Source organism: Mustela nigripes, chromosome 5 (assembly GCF_022355385.1).
Source record: "Mustela nigripes isolate SB6536 chromosome 5, MUSNIG.SB6536, whole genome shotgun sequence".
Classification (NCBI taxonomy): Eukaryota; Metazoa; Chordata; class Mammalia; order Carnivora; family Mustelidae; genus Mustela; species Mustela nigripes.
In genome coordinates, this window is record NC_081561.1 from 124,752,748 (window position 1) to 124,775,083 (window position 22,336).

Consider the following 22,336-nt stretch of genomic DNA (forward strand, 5'->3'; position numbering starts at 1 on the left):
TGATAGCTGACAATTCCAAACAATTAGTCTCAACTGCAAATGAGGGGTCTCTCAAGAGAGTGCATGTATTTGTATATGTATGCTTCAACAGAACATTCTACATCTCTATCTAGGAGAAAAGTGAACTACTTAATGAAATTAACTCAAAGGAAATACGAGATCAATAACTGAAAGAGGAAACATCTATGTAGTCAGTCACCGCAACTGAATTAATTGTGGTAATGAATAAAGTGACAGATGTCTCAAAGCCCCCTCAGCTCCTACTTAAGAGATGTTCCTCCTTCCATGATTAGGTTGGGGTGGGAGTAGGAAATCCTTCACAGTAAGATTCCAGACAGACTCTTGATTCATTACATTCTTAATATCTTCTTACACACATCAGCAGTTGTGTTTAGGTGCGTATCTTTTCAGCCCAAACAAATTCTTGCAAATAAAGGTGTAAGTCTGACCCACATTTATTTACTTCATGAATCTCCCAAGTCAGAATGCCTAATAAACTAATCTAATTTCACTCTTACAGAAGTAATCTGGAAAGTATCATTTACTTAGATATTATTACCAGTGTCCTTCAATTAAAATATTAATCCAGAGAGTCTGATTATAGATAAATGAAGCTGGAACTACTTAAAAGTGGGGGAAAAAAAAACTTTCAGTTTATTGATAATATTGCAAGCTCAGCACCAAAAGCAAGGGAAACAAAAGCAAAAAACAAACAAACAAACAAAAAAAAAACAAACCAAGTAGGACAAGAACAAACTAAAAGGTTTGTATACAGCAAAGAAAACCATCAACAAAATGAAAAGGCAACCTAGCATAGAGGAGAAAATTCTTGTGAATCATATATCTAGTAAAGGGGTAATATCCAAAATATATAATACAAGTCATCAAGAAAAACCAAACCTCCAATTAAAAAATAGGTAGAAGAGGGGCCCCTGGGTGGCTCAGTGGGTTAAGCCTCTGCCTTTGACTCAGGTCATGGTTTCAGGGTCCTGGGATCAAGCCCCGTATTGGGCTCTCTGCTCAGCAGGGAGCCTGCTTCCCCCACCCCCTGCCTGCCTCTCTGCCTACTTATGATCTCTGTTTTCCAAATAAAATATTAAAAAAAAAACAAAACAAAACAGGTAGAAGATCTGAACAGAGACTTTTTTTCCAAAGACATACATACAGCAAATAGGCACATGATGCTAAACATCATTGATTCTCAGAGAAACACAAATCAAAACCACAATGAGATATCACTTCACACCTATCAGAATGGCTATTACCAAAAAGATAAATAACAAACATTGAGGATGTAGAGAAAAAGGAACCGTTTGTACTGATGGAATATAAACTGGTGCAGCCACTACAGAAAACAGAATGGAGGCTTCTCAAACACTTAAAAATAAAATACATATAATCCAGCAATTCCACTTCTAAGTATTTATCCAAAGAAAATGAAACTGCTATCTCAGAAAGATACATGCACTCCCATATTCACTGCAGCACTATTTACAACAGCCAGGACATGGAGACAATCTAACTGTCTACTGATGGATGAATGGATAAAGAAGATGTAGTGTATGTACAGAATGGAATACTATTCAACCATTAGAAAGAACAAGATCTCAACATTTGTGACAACATGGATGGACTCTGAGGCATTATCTGATTGAAGCAGGAAACAGAAAGATGCATGCCATAATGACCTCACTTATATGTGGAATCTAAACGGGGAAAAAATAAAGCTCATAGATATAGAGAATAAACTGATAGTTGGCCAGAGGTAGGGGGTGGTGGGTTAGGCAAAAAGGATGAAGGGTATTAAAAGGTACAAACTTCTAGTTATGAAATAAATAAGTCATGGGGATGTAACGTATAGCTTGAGGACTACAGTTAATGTAGTAATATTGCATATTTGAAAGTTGCTAAGAGTAAATCTTAATTCTTATGACAAAAAAATGTAACTATATATGATGATGGATGTTAACTAGCGATCTTTTTGCAATATATACAAATATCAAATTGTGTTACAAACTTAAAATATAATGCTGTATGTCAACTATACCTCAAGACAAGAGAGCAAAACAAAAAGTTTCCATATGATCCATAAAGAATCTAATACTCCATTAAAAATGCAAAGGTTGCTAATATAGTGTTATGGACTCAATGTTTGTGTCCCTCTAATATTCTCATGTTGAAAAGCCCTAATCCTCAGTGTGGCTGTATCTGGAGATGGAACTCTAAGGAATCAATTAAGGTTAAATGAGTTCATATGGGTGGGGCCCTGATCTAACAAGATTAGTGTCCTTCTATCTCTCTTTCTCTCTCTCTCTCTCCCTCTGGCTTTCGGTCTCACTCTTGCTCTCCACACACAAGGAGGAAAGGACATACAAGGACAGAGAGAGAAGGCAAATATCTGCACACCAGGAAGACAATCCTCACCGAAAACTGAACCCTGCTGGACCTTGATCGATTTTCCAGCCTCGTGAACTGTGAGAAGATAAGTTTCTCTTGTTTTTAAGCCATCTAGTCTGTGGCATTTCATTACGGCAAAGTAAGCAAATTAACATACACAGCAACGTTATTTTCATTGCTGAGTCACCTCTAACACTAGACTCAGCATTCTACAGGGAAAGTACAAAGGCATAGTTTACAGGCTTACTTTTATTAAAATCTTAAGATTTCTTTCCAAGATCACTTTGGTGTGTGTGCATGCGGGGATAGGAAGGGAGATTTTTCGAATAATTTTCTAAGATATAATTTTCAGGTTGAGAGAAGAATATGCTATAAAAGTTAATGGGAATTAATGCTAAAATCAACACTAAAATTTGTTAAATTTTCTTGATTCTCTAAAATCTTTTTTTTTTTTTTTGGAGATTTTATTTTTAAGTAATCTCCACACTCAAAATGGGTCTCAAACTCACAACTCCAACATTAGCCAGGTGCCCCAATTTTCTTAAATCTTCTAATTTTACCAAGAGCCAATCTACAAACTTACCTTCAGCCAATCATTTGCTTCCCTCCTGGTACAATCTAAGTACTATTTCCCAACCTGTTTGCTAGATCCCATTCTGCGAATCTTTGAAATCCAGTTCAGTTAATTATTCCCATTTTCTTCCATAATTATCTGTAACCATTTTCTTTCTAATCACTGATTCTTATTAGTTGTTTCCAAAATAAAACAAGCACCCAAAGAAAAACAAAAAAAACGTCCTTCAACCTCAGCTTCCTTCTGGCTATAGTCCTCTCTCTTCTCCCCTTCAGAGCCAACCTTTAAGGTGACCAAGCTGGGAGTCAGTTCTTACCCATCCAATCTGTTCACTATCCTCACCACTCTTGCCAACTGTTGTCCTAATGATCAACAATGATACCTCCCAGGCCTTCTTTTAAGTCCTCATCAGACATCTAACACCTCTGAATATACTCCTTGAAGCAGTCATCCAAAAGTCTGTGGCACCACACTTATTTTTCTTAGTTTCTCATTCTCATTTCCAAAAGCCTATTCTGGCACCATTCCTTCTTTCTTTCTTTCTTTTTTTAAGATTTTACTTATTCATTTTATTTGATGGGAGGAGGAGCAGAGAGAGAGGGAGAAAATCTCCAGTAGAAAATCTGTTTCAGGCTCCATCTCACAACCCTGAGATCACAATCTAAGCCAAAACCAAGAGTTGGATCCTTAAATGACTGAGTCACCCAGGTGCCCCAAATGTTGGTATTTTTTAAGTTTCTAGTCTAGCACCTCGTTGCTTTTTTTTCATTCCACATACTCCCCTTCATAAACTTACCTACTTCCTCATCATTTATAGACTAGTACATCTCAATATCTTGTCTCCAGCCAAGATCCTTCCCATGACTAGGACCCATACACTCATTTATCTATGAGACATGGCGTAAGGCATAGGAGACTTCAACAAATTCCAAAGTAAAGAAATAAGTTCCCCCGACTCCTCCTCCCTCATTTCCCATATTCAAGCAAGTTCTATTGAATCCATATCTTAAACAGATCTGAACCCATTCACTTTCAGCATTCCCAGAACTGCTTTCCTAGTATAAACTAACAACTATCTGACATTTCTGAAAAACTTCACAACTGGGTCCAGGCCCCAAATCTTAACCCCTTTAATTCCACTTTCACATTTGGAGTCACAGGGATCTTCCTAAAATGCAAATCAGATCTTCTCACTCAGCTGCTCTGCTCTTTCATGATAAAATCAAACTTCGTCCAAAGCCTTCAAGGTCTAAATGACTTAGATCTTCTGCTAACCTCTTCATCATAATCTCCTGCTCCATTTTCTTTCCTTTCTCTCACACACACATTCTCGGCCCCAATGATCTTGATTATCTGTCATCTGCTCAAACATTCTTTTAGCCATACTCTCTCATTTCTGTGCCTCTGCACAAAGTATCTCCTTTGCCTACAACACTTACTCCTTGCCTATCACTTGACCACTTATACAACTATCCAAAAATATCCTCCTCAATCTTCAGGTTCAGTTTCAACATTACTTCTTCCAAGAAATTTCTTACTTCCCAAGTGTAGGTTAAGTTTACAAAGTTCATATAGTTGATTCTATAATATTTACGTTCTTAGGTCATACTACTCTTAAGCTCCAGAAAGTAGAGACCAGGACTTTTCTCACTTGTGCTTTCTCAATAAACTTTGTAAATTAAGTGAACTTCATTGAGATACAATTCAGAGTGAAATGTAGAAATTTTAAATGTACAGTTAAATAAACTAATACTACCTAAGTGTCAGCCCAAACAAGATATAAAATATTACTATCACACCCAAGATGTTCTTTGGTGCCCTTTGCAATCAGTTCCCTCATTATGACCCAACTAGCTGATCTGATTTGCAGCAAAAGATTAATAGCATTTTTTTACTTATTAGCATAATGTTTTTGAAATTCATCTATGTTACTCTATGTATAAATAGTTGCCTTCTGCTGCTAAGTACTACATCATTGGATTGATAAACCACTCTGTTCACCCAAAAACCTGTTAATACACATTACAATTGTATCCAGAAGGATGCATGGGTGGCTCAGTCAGTCAGGTGTCTGCCTTCAGCTCAGGTCCTGATCCCAAGGTACTAGGATCAAGTCCCACACTGGGCTCCTTACTCAATGGGGAGCTTGCTTCCCCCTCTGCCTGTTGCTCCCCCGGCTTGTGCTAACAAATATATAAAATGCTTAAAAAAAAAAAAAAAAGATTGTATCCAAGTACACAAGTCTTTTGTGAACATGTTATCATTTTTCTTTGTTGTTTTTTTTTAAGATTTTATTTATTTATTTGACACCGAGAAAGAGTACGCACGAGCAGGAGACACGGCAGGTAGAGGGAGACAGAGAAGCACATTCCCTGCTGAGCAGAGAGCTTGACATGGGGCTCAGTCTTATGGCCCTGAGATCATGAACAGAGCCAAAACCAAGTCGGAAGCTTAACCAGCTGAGCCACCAGGTGTCCTGAGCACTCACTGTGATTTAAACATACACCTCCCTGATGAATAAAGGTACTGAACATCTTTTCACATGCTAATTGCTCCTATATAAAGATACACATATTATATGCATGTATATTTATAAATAGTGTGTGTGTATATATATACACACACACACATTTATGTATATATTTAAACTATTCAAGTTTTTTGGATTTGTTCCAAAGCAAATCATCTATTAGGGAACAATTTCAGCAAATTTTGTATTTACTTCTGTAAATACTGTCCATAAACAATACTAAATGAACGCAAAAATTGCACCCAGCTAACCTGAGCCACAAAATATACAAAACGTAACCTCAGCAATAGACCCGTTACCTCAATTTATGTTACAAACTATACTCATCCACATTCAAAGCTACAATTTTGTCTGATTTGGTAACTTTTCTTCCACCACTTCACTGGCAAGCTGTCATCCCTTCTGATCCTCATCTCTACAAACTTAGTCTTTTTCTATATAAAGTGCCAAACTTGTGGTAGTATTTATGTATTTAACCATTTAACTCATGTAAAACTTTTACATGTTTTTAGGTTTTATTTTTTATTTTATTTTTATTAGCTTTTATTAGGTTCCTGTCTTTTTTGTCACTAATAGTTTTTGGTTTTGTGCCCTTAATGCATTTTCCCCATAAGTCCTGTGATTTTTAACAGCAGCTTGTTTTTTAGGAATGCTTGTTTTGCAGTAAAGCAAAGCTACCCATAGAAGTGGTAGGAACAGACATCCTTTCCCTTTTTCCTGATCTTACGGTGAAACATTCAGTAAGCCACCGTTTAGCATGATTTTAGTTCTAGAGTTTTCATATTTACTCTTTGCCAAATCAAGGGGATTCCCTATTATTCCTAAGTTTGCTAAGAGTTTTGAAGATAAATGGGTACTGAATTTTGTCAAAAGCTTTTTTGGTAAGGATCTATGTGATTGCATGATTTTTTTCTATTTTTCTATAAATGTGCTGAACTTCACTGATTCATTGATATTTGAATCGCCCTTACATTCCTGGGACAATCTCAACCAGATTGTGGTGTACTATCCTTTATTGAAGATTCAGTTTGTTAGTGTTTTCTTAAGAGTGTTTGTATTTATGCTCATGAGGGATATTGGGCTGTATTTTTTTCCCCTTTAATATCCATTACACATTCTTGTATCAGTTACTCTGGCCTGTTAAACAAACTGGGAAATAGTCCCTCCTCTTCTGTTTTCTGAAAAAAGTCTGTGAAGATTAGTACTATTTGTTCCTTAAATATTTGACAGAACTCATCAATGAAACTTTGTGAATTTCACTTTGTAATTTTTAATTACAAATCCAACTTCTTCATATATTTAGAGGCTACTCATTTCTATTTATTGTGTCAATTTCAGTAAATTATATTTTTGTTGAGTATGTCCATTTGTCAAATTCACTGGCATAAAGTTGTTCATTATATTTCCTACTATCCTTTTAATGGCTGTAGGATCAGTAGTAATGTCCCATTTTTTGTTCCTGGTATCAATAAGCTGTTTTTTCCTACCAACCCACAACTCTCCCCATGCACTTGAAAATCTGCATATAACTTTTGACTCTCCCCAAATTTAACTAATAATCTGTTGACTGGATGCCTTACCAGTAACATAAACAATCAATCAAATGTTTTGTATGGTGTATGTCTTATACACTGTATTTTATAAGAGAGTAAGCTACAAAATAGAAAATGTTAAGGAAAAGAAAATATTACAGTACTATATTTATCAAAAAAAATTTGGACATGAGTGGACCCACACAGTTCAAATCATGCTGTTCAAAGGCCAACTATATTCTATTATATGGATATACATTTTGTTTACCCACTCATCTGCTGATGAACCCTGGGGTTGCTTCCACTTTTTGGCTATTATGACTAATGTTGCTATGAACATACCAGTACAAGTTTTTAGGGGGACATGTATTTTCAGTCCTCTGGGGTATGTAACTATGACTGGAATTGGTGGCTCATATGGCAAGTCTATGCTTAATGATTTGAGGAAATGCCAGACTACTCTCCAAAGCAGCGTATCATTTTACATTACTATGTAACACAAGAGAGTACCAATTAATCCACACTTTAACACCTGTTATCATCCAACTTTTTGATTATAGCTATCTTAGCAAGTTGAAGAGGTAACTCAATGGTATCTTTCTTTGCCTTTTTTTTAACAAGTATTCTAAGCATCACTGCATATGCTTCTGGCCATTTTTTATCTACTTTGGAGAAATGTCTACTCAAATACTTTGCCCATTTTTAATTGGGTTATTTACCTTTTCCTTATTGAATTCTAGGAGTTCTTTATATACTCTGGACACTGGACCCTTCTTAGACATATGACTTTGCAAATATTTTCTCTTATGGGTTGTCTTTTCACTTCCTTTGAAGCATGAAAGTATTTCATTTTGATCAAGTCCAATTTACCTGTTTTTCTTTTCCTTTGGTTGTTTGTGCTTTAAGTGTTATACCTAAGAAATTACTGCCTAATCAAAATTTATTTTTTCTAAGAGTTTTATAATTTTAGTTCTTACATTTAGATATCTGATCCACTTCTACTTATTTTTTAATAGCAGTCAGTTTCATTCTCTTACATGTGGGTATCCAGTTGTCATAGCACAATCTGTCAAAAAACCACTCTTTCCTTCACTGCACTGTCTCGGCACCCATACAAAAAAATTAACTGTCCACATATGTATGTGTTTTTATTTTGACTTTCACTTCAACTCCATTGATTTATGTTTGTCCTTATGCCAATATCATGGAGTCTGGGTTACTATAGCTTTGAAACCAAAAAATGGGAGTCTAATCATTATTTCTTAAAAACATTTTCCTGAATCACAAAAACATTTTCCTGAATCACTCCCTCTTTCCTCTCCTTCTAGGCCTTTACGTACATGTATGTAAGACTGCTTGACATTATCCTAGAGGCCATCAGGATTGTCTCCCTCCCCCACCAGCACCAGTTTTCTTCTCTCAATTCTTAATACTGCATAATTTCTATGGATCTGACTTCAAGTTCACAGAATCTTTCTTGTGCCATCTCTAATTCACATTAAGCCTATCCAGAGAATTTTTCATTTCATATATTTTTCTTCTTAGTTCTACAATATCGTAATATTATTTTAAGTCACTGACTTAATAGTTGGTTTAATTCATTCTTCCTAATTCCAAATGTGAGTTTTCTCAGGGTCAGTTTCTATTAACAGCATTTTCCTCCTTTTGATATGTTTCAAGTTTTATTGATTATTTGCATGTACAGTAAATACTGGTTGCATGCTGGACATTGTAAGTACAGTGTGAGGATTCTTGATTATACTGTCTTTCTTGATGAGTTTTGTTCTGCCTAGTGCCTCTCCCTGATCCCCAAAAGAGCTAATTTTAGGCTTTATTAGAGAAGATCCAGAGCAATCCTTACTCTTAAATAGGAGTTGGCCAACTTTTTCTGTAAAAGGCTAGAGAGTAAATGCATTAGATTCGTGGGCCATGTAGTGTCTATAGCAAATGTGACTTTGTCCTTGTGGCCCCAAAGTAGTAGGTAAATGAATTAGCATGGGTGGTTTCATTTTATATATTTTTTAAAGATTTTATTTATTTATTGGAGAGAGAGTGAGCAAGAGTGAGAGAGAGCATAAGCAGAGGTGGAGCTGCAGAGGGAGTGGGAGAAGCAAACACCCTGCTGAGCAGGGAGCCTGATACAGGTCTCAAACCCAGGACCTCAGGATTATGACCTGAGCTAAAGGCAAACGTTTAACTGACTGAGCCATCCAGGTGCCTCTGGATGGCTGCATTTTTAAACAAATTTATTTATAGTCACTAGAATTTATATTCCACATAATTTTCAAGTTTCACAAAATACTATTCGTTTTTAAAACTCTTTTCTAGGGACACCTGGGTGGCTCAGTCAGTTAAGCATCTGACATCACCCTGGGTCATGTTCCCAGGGTCCTGGGATCAAGCCCCACATTGGGCTCCTTGCTAAGCAGGGAGCCAGTTTCTCCCTCTGCCTCTGCCCTCCCTACCCCCTACTGCTGCTCACTCTCTCTCTCTCACATTCTCTCTCTCTCTCTAATAAATAAGCAAAATCTTAAAAAAAAAAAAGTGAAATAAAATTCTTTTTCTGCCACTAAAATATAAAAAAACCATCCTTAGATCATAAGCCAAACAAAAACAATCAGTAGGCCAGATATAACACAGACCATAATTTGTTAATCCTGCTCTGAGATATAATAGTTACTCCTACAGCAGGTCTTTCTGGTCTCAGATAAATGTTTAGTACGTTAACTAGGTCTCTCTCCACCCTGGGTGGACTAGAATCCAACATCTCCAGGTGTAATGGGGCTTGTCCCACTCTAACATGCATTCTCTTATCTGACCTTGAGGAGTATTGCCTATGAGTATGCACCACAACTGTCAGAAAAGGACTTTTGGGAAACTCACACTTATACTTTTCTGAAACCCTGCTCAGCAAATTCCAGCTGCTTCAGTAGCCCAGAACTCCAATCTTTGCATCCTTAACTCAGCAGGACTTCCCTGCTCTGCTTGAGTTCCACTCCCCACGACACAGTCAGGAAACTGCCCTGAAACAGAGATGGGCTAAATGTGGTGCTCACCTTGTTTGTTCTCTTTCTCTCTAATGTCCAGTGCCTGAAAAGAGCTCTACTTCATTTATTTTGTCCAGTTTTATAGCTGTTTATGGCTGGAGGAAAAATCCAATCCAATTACTCTGTCATGGCTGAAAAGTAGATGTTAACCTCAATAAATATTTGATGAATAAAATAGTGACTAAACAAACCATATTTCATAAAATTTTAAGTATACCTGATCCTACATCCTCTCTACCTCCTTCACACCTTTCTGTAATCCCTTCCCACGGGCTATAGGCAGGGCCTTAATTTGCACTTAACCAAAAGAATATAGTGAAGGTTACTGGATCTAACTCCTGTGATTTTAAGTGACACTTACATAAAACTCCAATCTTGCTAAAAGACTAGCTCTAGAGACCTTTTGTTGGCTGAAAGAAGTAAGCTGCCTTACTGGGAAAGTCCACATGGCAAGGAACTTTAAGCAGCCTTTAGGTGCTGAGTGCAGCCTCCAGCTGACAGTCAAAAGAAAGGGCCCTCAGTCCTATAATCACATGGCAATGAATTCTGCCAGCAACATGAGTGAGCTTAGAAGAAGTTTCTCAGTCTCCAGGCAAGAATGTAGCTGAGCCAACACCATGATTACAGTGGGGTCCTAAGCAGAAGTTCCACAGAAATGGTGAAGTAATAAATTTGTGTTATTTTAAGCTGCTACATTTGTGGTGATCTGTTACACAGAAACAGATAACTAATGTACTACACTACTGATAGATACTACAAAACAACTACTAATATTCAGAGCTGGCAAGTACATGAAGCAGAAGCATGGGAATGACCATGAAGTACACTCAAGAACAAGGAAAGCTACCTCAGACCTATGTCATCAACACGCAGTGGAAAAGCAGAAATACAGTAAATTACCTCAGGGAGACACAGTGGCTCTTGGCCTAGCAAGAAAGAACGAAACCATCAGAAAAGGGCTGTGGGCAGTCACACAAATATATTTAAAGAACAGTCAAAACCAGTGGTAGTGCCTTCCAACCACTGTAGGAAAGACAGAATATCTTGGTCCAAAAACCTAATTTTGTCTAGTCACAATCATTCAGCAGCATTTTACACAGAAGCACTTACCTTAATGCTGACCCTCTTTTACCTAGCAAATGCGAGCTCTTACCAATAATAATCACTATCCAAAATTTAAAATTAAAATCTATGCTCTTACCAAAACCAAAATACACCAATTTAGCACGTTACCAGAAAGAAAGAAAAAAAACACCAAGGTATTGCTGATTTTGTTTACTCATTAAACTTTATTTAGGATATGCAACAGAATCTGGAATTTTAAAGAACCCACTATGTTCACCTTATGCTGAATCATATAACGAATCTCTCTTTTTAAAAATTCCACAGCAACTTTTTAATTTTAATTCAGCTTTGCAAGCAGCATACCCATAGGAATAATATAAATATTAGAGGAAAAAAATAGAGAAGGAGAAAGCCAAAGTAGCAAAATATTGGTAACTGGCAAATCAAGGTAAGAAGTATGTGGATGTTCAACTTTTCAAATACAGATTTAAAATTTTTAAAATAAAAAAGTGAAGAACGAGAAATAAGATAATTTTCTCAATAAGCTAATGAAGTTTAGGGATCATAAATATTCTTGAAGCTAATTAGAAAAGTCTGAAGAAGTTACTATTTTCACTCGTTTTGATAAATGGAGGAAGAAAGCAAAATAAGTATCTAAATCTACGTTTTAAAGCAGTAAACACATTACAATTATGTAATGTTTCTCTCTCAGAATTCCAAAGATAATATAAAAATTTCTAAAAACATTAATTTTCTGAATCATCCTTACAAATTTTTGGTTCTTTACACAATATTAACTTCTAAATCTGCACTGTTCTCCAAACACTTGTTATTCAAAAAGTGGTCTGCTGAATCAGTAACACTGAATTACCTGTGAACTTGTTAAAAATATAGAACCTCAAGCCAAACTATGAATGCAGCCCATGTGTCCATCTATAGATGAATGGATAAAGAAATTTTACATGTATCTATATAGACGTATGTATATACATATACATACATATACACACACAAATTTTATATATATACAAATATGTATGTTTATATATATATGTGTGTATATATATGTGTGTGTGCATGTGTGTGTGTGTGTGTATATATATATATATATATACACATGAATATTATTCAGCCATAGAAAAGAATGAAATCTTGCCATTGGCAACAACATGGATAGAGCTAGAGAATATAATGCTATGGAAAATAAGTCAGAGAAAGACAAATACCATATGATTTCACAGATACGCGGAATTTAAGAAACCAAACAAAGGGGAAAAAAGAGACAAACCAAGAAACAGACTGTTAGTTACAGAGAACAGATGGTCACCAGAGTGGAGGGGGGGGGGATGGGGAAAATAGGGGATAGGTATTAAAGAGTACACTTATCATGATGAACATAATAAATATTTACATAATCATAGCTTCAGGATCACCGACGACCCACAGTCTTTACAGTGAGGGAAGGATTATTAATTTCATCTATTATATAATGAAATTGTAGTGGTAGTAAGACAAGATTAGGATAGTGACTAATAGAACAGTTTAAGCTGTTTCTACTTGTATATCTATTGTACTTGTGTGTTACATTAGCTGTTAACATCAATGAAATAATTTAAATCACTAAGGAGCTAATCAGGACAACAATCATTAATGTATGATCATGAAGTGTAAAAGTTCTTCTACAATAGGTGATGCTGCATCTTGGAAAGGTAGCTGGAATGGATATGTCACCAAGATATAAAGTGTTTGGACTTCTAATTTCACTTAGACAAAGTTATATGATTTTTACTAATACCTCACTAATTGAGAAAGAAACAGAAGTTATGATACTGGCTTGTTACCAGCTGGAGGAGGTTTGATTCCTTTCCTTCCTATTTTACATTTATGTAAGAAGATTCTTCAAAGGTATGATATGGGGAGGCATCCATGCAGTCATTTGAGACAAGCAGTTGTTAATTCCACTACTGCAATTTTGGCTTAGATGCAAATTCCTCTCAAATTATGAAAATAATTAACATTATTGCTATTAATGAAATAAATGAATGAACCTACAGTAGGTGAGATGGCATTTCATGCTGTATACACATGTGGATAATCAGAGTGAGCTGGTGGCATTCTTGAAAAGTCAAGAAAGTGTGATGGTAAGAAAGTTATGTTAACACATTTATTTGTGTTTGTGAAATGAATTTTTGCTCAGGCTGAGCTAAATGTATAGCCTGAAAATAATGGGAGCCAGTGAACAAATCCCCCTATAATGGTAAATAATGCTTCTATTGATAAGATATAATGAAATTATGCTAGCACGTAACACGCATCATGGAGAACAAAGCCCATGGATCAAGTAGCTAGAAGTTAAGTCCTTCCAGGCCTCCTACTATAAATAAGAAAATAAAACATGAGGCTCAGAGTATGGCTGGCGATCATTTAATATTTCCTCCAAGGAGAGTTGTTTCTCAATTAAATACTTTTCCTCTCATAGGAATGGGAATCCTTATGGTAGCTGATATAAAACACACTCATGTGTCAACATCTATGCCAAAGGTGAATATACGATGAACTTGTGCAATGAAGTCTAAAAATCCAATGGAAAAAAAAAAATTAATTAAAAAAATAAAAACACAGAACCTTTGCCCTCAGCCCAAACCTACAGAATCAGAATCAAAATCAGTACCTTAACAAGACACAAAGGTAATCTGTATGCACATTAAAGTTTGAAGAACACTACTCTAGACATTAAAATTCATTTACTATATACATTATATACCTATTCAAATGACAAGCAGCAAAGTCCATTAAAAATTAGAGAAAATATCTGAAAGCTATTTAACAGGTATTCTCCCCCAAGAATTCAGTCTGAACCACAAAATGATCAAATGTGTGAGGTAGAGGCAGCCGGGGGTGGGGGTGGGGGGTCTCTTGGGAGAGTTTATCATTGCATAAAACCTAATCAAAATCAATTTATATCTTTGAAAGCAACTGTAAAACAAATAAATTCCAAGCTGTCTGGTTAAAATACAGATATCATTTAACATACTCAATATCAAAAAGATAAAATACACATTGACACATCAACTGACATAAAGTTGTTACTCAACTGATAAGCTATTAACCAGAAACTAAGGACAAAACGAAACACTGCTTCCTCATACTAAAAGCATCTGCTTTTCTACCTACAAAAGTCTTACTTGATTTCATTATAATGAATCAAAAGCCATAAAGCAGTATAACAGAAATGGGCCTACATTAATCAGTATAACCATAAATTAAACACTTAGGGCCAACTTTTGAAGAAAGCTAAGTCTTATAACCCTAAAAAAAAGGGAACTTAGTATACAGAAAGAAATTCTCCACCAATACGGGCCAGGTGCAGAAAGTGTAAGAAGAGCTAACAGAAATACACTGGTAGCTTGAGCAAATTTATAGCACCCTCTATAATATCCTTATTAGCTCTACAATTCTGCTTTCTATTTAATTTCTCTAATAAACTTCCCATCTGGTAAGAAAATGGTGACCTACCAAAGACCTCAAAGAGTGATTCATTTAAAAACACCAAGAACATACCCATTACATGTAACACAAAAATCATATTTTCTGTGTAAAATAAGTATTTTCTAGAACAACAACAAAAACTGAGGGAGAATACTGGTATTCTTCTACAGTTTTGCAAATATCTTTAATGTTTGGCTTTTTAGAAAACAGAGGAACTATTTGCTTCTACGTTCGGTGCTTTTAATGTTGTTTTGACTAACTTATATAAATATATAGGCTTATAAAAATATGTACCTGGAAAAAGGAGTAGCATTTTAATAGACTTCAGATTTGTGGATATTCTTTTTTGATACTACACCAGATTCAATAAGTATAGTTTATTAGAACATTAATGTGGAATCTGAAAGCTTATCAATAAACATTTTGATTTCTGTTACATTAAAATTCCTAATTCTGACCTTGCATTATGAATGGTTCTTTTTCACATACATTATTTTGTAACATCATGCATTGACCATTTGGAAAATACTTGTTTGCTGAATTAATGTAGATCTCAAAACACTGACACATTTCAATACATAAAATTTCTTAAAAATAAGATCTGTTAAAATGACCAAAAATCTCAACAGAAAACTGTTTTAAGAATAATAAAGCTGTTAAGGTCATGGTAGCAGATATGTTTTCCAAAGTTCCAATTTTCATTTAGAAGTTCACATTTTAACACTGTCAATAAATACTGTTGTCCTTACTCTGAGAGAGTCAATTCGTTTATTTTAAGAAACTATCTTACAAATACCCAAATACACTTTATCAGTTACTCTTTTGAATAAAAAACGGTGTTTTATGAAAAAAGTGGCGTGTTCAGCTTGCCCTCAAACAAGGGCTTCAGTGCTTTTCCTTAAGACAGTCATCGTATGGGCGCCTGGGTGGCTCAGTGGGTTAAGCCGCTGCCTTCGGCTCAGGTCATGATCTCAGGGTCCTGGGATCGAGTCCCGCATCGGGCTCTCTGCTCAGCGGGGAGCCTGCTTCCTCCTCTCACTCTCTGCCTGCCTCTCTGCCTACCTGTGATCTCTCTCTGTCAAATAAATAAATAAAATCTTTAAAAAAAAAAAAAAAAAAAAAGACAGTCATCGTATTTGGCAAAGAGCAGAAGTGCTTTATGTGCATTCTCATTTTGACACACAGGAGATTAAAAAGACATGTACTTAAGAGTTAAAATGAAGAATAATTGATAATTTGTACTGCTTCATCCAGAATAGTCTTAAGTGAGGCTGATATTCTTTCTACTTCAAGTGTGTGGGAGTGAAGAACGCAATAACCACTTGTACAGAGTGGTGCACTGCCCTGCTCTGTGCTGTGGTGCCCACAGTTTGACCCACCATCTCTTTTGCAGATCAGTACAAATGTAAACACAGAGGCAAGGGCAAATAGAACCTTAATATTATTATGGAAACAGACTGGACCTCATGAATCCATTCCAAGAGCCTTGGGTACCCCTATGGGTCCACAGAGTACTTTGAGAAGCACCGCACTGCACCGCTACACTAGAACAATCGAAACAATTCGAAGCCTTTCCTATCATTATTATAGTCCACTGATGCACTCAATCAGTGATTACAGAAGGCTTGGTATGTGGTGCCAGGTGGGCACCATAAAGTGTCCCAGTGTTTGAGTGTCTTTGTGTCATTCACTCATATATCGCAAGCATCTAGAATAGTGCCTGGCTGGCACATAGTAGGCTTCTGGTAGGTGTTGAATGAATAAATAAATGGGTAGCTATGATATATTTTAACCTAGATTCCAAAGTCCTAGAGTGCATCCCTCTCACATGAATAATTATGGGAACTGTTTTTCAACATAATGGGAAAGACTAACATATTAGGCAATACAGAACCTCTACACTCATTATGCTTGGAGTAGCTTTACTTTATACCGTTCTAAACTTAAATTATTATAAATACAGGAAGTCTTCACTTTGCATGATACCATGGTAACTGAAAGTCATGCATATTAAAACCATATCCTACTCTGGTTCTGTGGTAACCAAAATCTGTGGTAACATGGTACTCTGGAAAGCACATTAGTGCAAATGAGAGGGAAATAAATGCCAAAGACCCACACACTCAACTAAATAAAGTGGGAAGGAAAGCATCTTAGGAAGAACAGGTGAGCAGCCTTTGGGCTGTGACTCTGAATGAGAGCCCCTTACAGGAAAGCAAATTAGATATCTAAAATGACTTTTCAAACTCCTAACATGCTTCCCTGCCACAATTCATCGCGCTTTGAGTATCACTGCCTAGTTATCAACTAAAAGAGGTATTTCAATCCTTCAGTGGTATTTGTTTATTGCTTGGGGAGCAGGGGCTGAAGAATCAAGATGGTTAAGGGGAAAGACAGACCACTTTATAAACTATTAGGACAAAATTAAGTTACAATAAATGAACTGATCATAGAAACTACAGGAATTAAAATTTCTCAAAACACACTCAGGTCAATTCTTTGGAGTTCTGTCTCATAACGCTTCTCACAATTCAATCAAAACAGCCTCAGAGATACTCAACACATTAAGTTGTACCCCTTCCCTACTCCCACTTCCAACCCACATCTAAACTCTGGATTTTGTTCTTCTTATTGGAGATTTTTTCTTGATGAATATAAACATTCCAAAATATTACAAATTTTAAACAGCATATTCAGCTCCAAAAATAGGCATTCATGCATTTAATGTTTAAATGACTCTGCCAAGAGTTAGTAATAAATCAAAAGATATATGGGTAAAAACTAGCGGCAGCTTCACCATTAAAGTGTCATGGAAGAAGCAATAAACAACTTCACTTAAAATTCTATTCTAAACCTACCTACGAAATACTGTAAGAGGAAGAAATGGGAAATGCTATTTAAACTATACCTTAAAATGTACTATGATGTTCCAAGGAAGAGCTGAACTTGATGCAAGTAGATCAAACAGCAAACCAATTGGATAATGCCTAAAAATGAAAGAGTACGTTTTAAGAAAGAATACTTTAAAGTTATAACTACAACTCCAAAATAAATTTCAGCATATACTGTAACATCAAATATCAGGGGGCTTTAACCACAAATCATAGAATGATAATATATTACTGTTACTTGCCCAAGCTAATATGGTATAGTTTCCAGGTATCAGTTTTCTTCTAAGCATTTCATTCACTGAAGCCCCAATATACATAATGGGATAGTGCTTAAGAATCTTTTATCAGCCATGACCACTGCTGTATCACACTACTGCAGTATCTGACTACCATCCCAGTATTCACATTGGACAAACAGGTTTTTCAAGCTTATATAAACATATTTTTTAATTCTTTAAGTATTAGAAAATTCTAAGAACTAAGAAAATCACCTTAAAAAGCATGCAATCATCTATTTTGTGGTTAATATTAATGCCATAGAAAGTGAGCCTTTCATTTATGCATACATATGTAAATACAGATTAGGCTTATCCTTTATAAAAAACTATTACCTGCTTTTTCTGTATAACAACATATCAACATTTTCCAAAGTCACTGAATATTTTTCTGCAACCTCAGACTGAAGTTTTTTACAAAAATAAATTCAGGACTTCCTAAATAAGAGAACCTTTCCAAATATAAATATTACTTACAGTGAAGCAAACCTTGCAGATTTCAACAAAGAAATCTTATTTTTTAAATCATCCTTTTAAAGAAACTAAAGTGGCTACAATAGTAAAACAATTAAACAATACTTCCAACGAGGCAAAAGAGGCAAAAAGAGGACTGCGTGGTGTCTTGTACAGTCCTGTTTTTCTTATGTTAGTGAGTGATTCCTAGATTCAGAAGCTGCAAAATTTGGAAATACACCTAATTCCCCTCAAAATGAATGACCCAATACACTGCCTAACCAAGATTCAAATATTAATACTAGTCCTGTTTGCTTACATCTACATAATACAATTGGTGAAAACATCAATCACTACAGATCATGTTATTTAGGAAGAATATAGAATGAATGCCCTACTAGTAAAATGAAACAGGATAGTTTTAGTCATATACATGTTGTATCTTTTAATAATAACCCTTAAACCTCTAAACTTGAAAGTTCACATCTACTATGAATCTTTCATAACCAAATATGAATACTGCAGGAAATTTTGGACTACCTAAATAATATAATTTTTCCTTCAGAACCCAGAAAAAAAAAACCCTAGTCTGTCAAAATCTAAAACAAAAATAGTAATTTGAAAAACAAAAATACTCCATTAGAGAAAAGTTATAGATTCTATCCAATTCTGATACTTCTCTCTGAACTTCTTAAAATTGTACAAGCTCTACGTAATGCTTTGTAATTTTACAAAACAGACTTTTGCTAGTCCTCATTCTATTCCAGGAATTCTATTTCATCATTCTAGGAATGATTTCATCATTATTTATCAATTATTCCCAACTATGCTAAAAAAAAAAAAACACTAAACTAGTAACAATTTGGAAGAATAGTGGCATGCCATTATTCTTCATGCCATAGAAGGATGATATAACAATGCACTCTTCATGTTCTCATTGTTTCACCTAGAATATTACATCAGATTTCAAGGAAGTATAAAGTAAGAATGCAGACACCACTTTTGGAGTCTACTTTTATCTATCATCAATATAGCTAAAAACTCAAAATGTCTAATTTTCAATGCATAATGGGAAGGAGAGGAAAATCGACAAGGGAAGATGTTACACAATTATTACATAAATCAGAAGGTTTTTACACAGACAATAGTACTTTGGATTTTAATGACAGTAGTAAAATTGATTGCTTAAGTGAAATCTCAGACTATGAGTCATTAGATAATATTCTAGGTGAATTTTACACAATTCAAAAACTAATGAATGAACAATATATTTCTAAAGACATGGTATTCTTAATCCACTTAGTCATTCAACAGCAAGAATTTCATCATATGATATTTTATGACAAGAACCTGAGTCATTTTGTTAAAAAGATGTGACAGTATTTTTTCATCTTTTATGCCATTTGTGCACTGCAATTTATCTGACAGTGAGCAAGAGCTAAAGGCAGATTTGTACCAAAGATGACTAGAAGGAATTATATGATGTAGAAATGAACGAGTATTGAACTGATCATTCTTATTGGCATTTACTAATGTAAACAAGTATTTTACAACAAAATCATGATTTGTCAACAGTTTAAAAATTTCTTTAAGCACTGCTGTTAAGCAAGAAAAGCCAGAAGTCACAATAAACTAAAACCTCTTAGAGGTCTATTTGAATTTATGACAACTAATGAGTAGTTAGTTGCATTCAGAAGACATTGCCCATTTCTGGTATCTATACCTTCAAAACCAGGGAACTATGAAGCGTAAATGTGAATTTGCTCTATCTAAATGCTTTTTAAAATTTCTAATAAAGTTGTCATACACTATTCCTGTATTTTTCTCTAAGTTATTTATAAAATAACTTACATATATATATATATATATATATATTTTCAAACTTCCCTGGTCTCATGGTAAATGATGACTCTTTTTTTCCCAATATACTGAAGATTAGGATGAAATTTAAATATTATGGTTTCTAATACTTACATTTAACTATAAATGTATGTAAAGTAACAACATAAAAGCATTCTAAATAACTAGTAATTATCCTGTAATAATCTTTAAAAATAGAACTGCAGTAGAAAGAGCTATTTACTTCCTTCTATTATCAAAGTCTACATGTTCAGATTATACGTGGCTGAATGCAGATGTTTATGTCAGAATGATTTTGATGCAAGGATACTAACTCCAAAAAAATATACTATCTGAATTAACTGGTTCCAAGACTGCTTATTTCTGATGAGTCTATTAATATGCAAGTAAATCTGTAACAGAAAACAGAACTGGCAAGAATTAAAGGTACTGAATTTCTCTTACACTATAATCTAATTTACATCAAGGGTTTCAAAAGTACTAATTTGTACAATTCCTCTAAACAGATATTCTACATAGTTTTGTCAGGAGGCTCCTAACCCACAACATAGAAACCACATAAGCCATAACTGTAAGTAAATCATAATGTAACCATTTATCTCTATGCCGCTACTCCTGCCAATCTAACCTAAATTTAATAGAAAAGGAAGTCGTAAGGATATGAACCTGGAATATATTCCAGAAGAGGGCCCAACTAGTAAGGGTTCACTCTACTGCCCTATAAAAATTCACCATACCAGAACAGTTAGTGTCAGGTCTATTTTCACACTTTATTCGTTTTCTTTCTCTTTCTTAATTGCTCTAGTCTTTTCTAAAATCAATTCTCAAAATGAGTAATATTTTCATTTTTCTTTGCATAAGGTGTTTTTTCTCTACCTTTTATTACTGCTAAAATACATACACACGTACTGGTCACATGTATCGTTAATAACAGCTATGTTCCTAAATCAGCCAAGGGTGCTCTCAGTAGTCTAAACATCTGCAGTCAGATAGCAAAGCGGTATTCTAACATCAGCATTGAAAGAAAGCTTCCCCAAATACTAGAGAGAACAGAATGATCGTCCTACTCCATTTCATTGAAATAAAGGCATCCTATCTGTAAGTCTCCTAGTGACTTACTGGAAACAGGATTATATTTCATTGAATAAAAAAGGGTACAAACTGGGGCACCTGGGTGGCTCAATTAGTTAAGCATCCAACTTTTTTTTTTTTAAAGAGTTTATTTATTTATTTGACAGAGGGAGACAGAGATCACAAGTAGGCAGAAAGGCAGGCAGAGGGAGAGGGAGAAGAAGCAGGCTCTCCGCTGAGCAGAGAGCCCCATGAGGGGCCTGATCCCAGGACTCAGGGAAGGAAGCCGTTTTACCAAATGAGCCACCCAGACGACCTTAAGCATCCAACTCTTGATCTCAGCTCAGGTTTTGATCTCAGGGTCGCAAGTCCAAGCCCCACTGTTAAAAAAATAAAAAAAGAAAAAGGGTACAACTCAAATGTACACCAAGGTAATCTAATGTTTACAATCAATTTTGCCTTGCTTTACCTATGGAACAAACATGAACATCTGTAAGTTAGTACAGTTAGTACTATGTTTCACAGCTTTCTAAACCTATTCTTATGCATGAAAAAGTACAAAAACAGCCAAGGGATACTACCTACCTCAAATGCTAAGTAAGTCACATTTCAAAATTCAAGTTTACAGAATTTATAAAATTTTAGAAATTCAATCTTAGGAAAAGACAATCAATAAGAGAGAAGAACCTGCACAGTATTTATAATTAAGAGGTAATTTTGTTAAAATTTACTTTTGAAACCAGATAGATACAGTATTAAATTCTGGGTCATTCTGCTATGTCTATGTTTAAGATCATCAATGCTTGCTGTTTTGTTTTGTTTTTTTATTCAAAAAGTAGTTTCAACTTCTTACTTTCCAACCATTCCTGAAAATAAGTCAGTTTACACAAAATAATAATATTCTATTAGAGATACTTGCTTTTATAATTGACAAAAAGAAAAGCTTTTTCTAAAATTTATACCGAAGGCCTAAGAGCTAACCAGTATTAAGGCATACATACAAAGTGTTCTTTAGAAGAACCAGAAACTGTTCTCTTAAAATAATTCTAATATAAAAGTAAAAAATACAAACTTTGACCACTTGATTTACAGTAAAAAGGAACCTTTCTTTACCTTTTAAAATGCAATGTTAGAGCACCCTCTGCTGACTAA

General features: G+C 35.0%; 1 protein-coding gene and 1 pseudogene across 3 annotated transcripts in view; both read right to left on the reverse strand.

Annotated features, from left to right (window-relative positions):
* ATG5 (autophagy related 5) overlaps window positions 1–22,336 on the reverse strand; it is a 124,283-nt gene that overhangs the window by 81,115 nt on the left and 20,832 nt on the right. For all 3 annotated transcript variants that reach the window (XM_059401128.1, XM_059401130.1, XM_059401131.1), the window contains one exon: window positions 17,543–17,621. In XM_059401128.1, coding sequence (XP_059257111.1) covers window positions 17,543–17,621 — 79 coding nt within the window. The remainder of the gene's footprint in view (window positions 1–17,542; window positions 17,622–22,336) is intronic.
* Window positions 13,017–16,216, reverse strand: LOC132018507 (cytochrome c oxidase subunit 1-like; annotated as a pseudogene).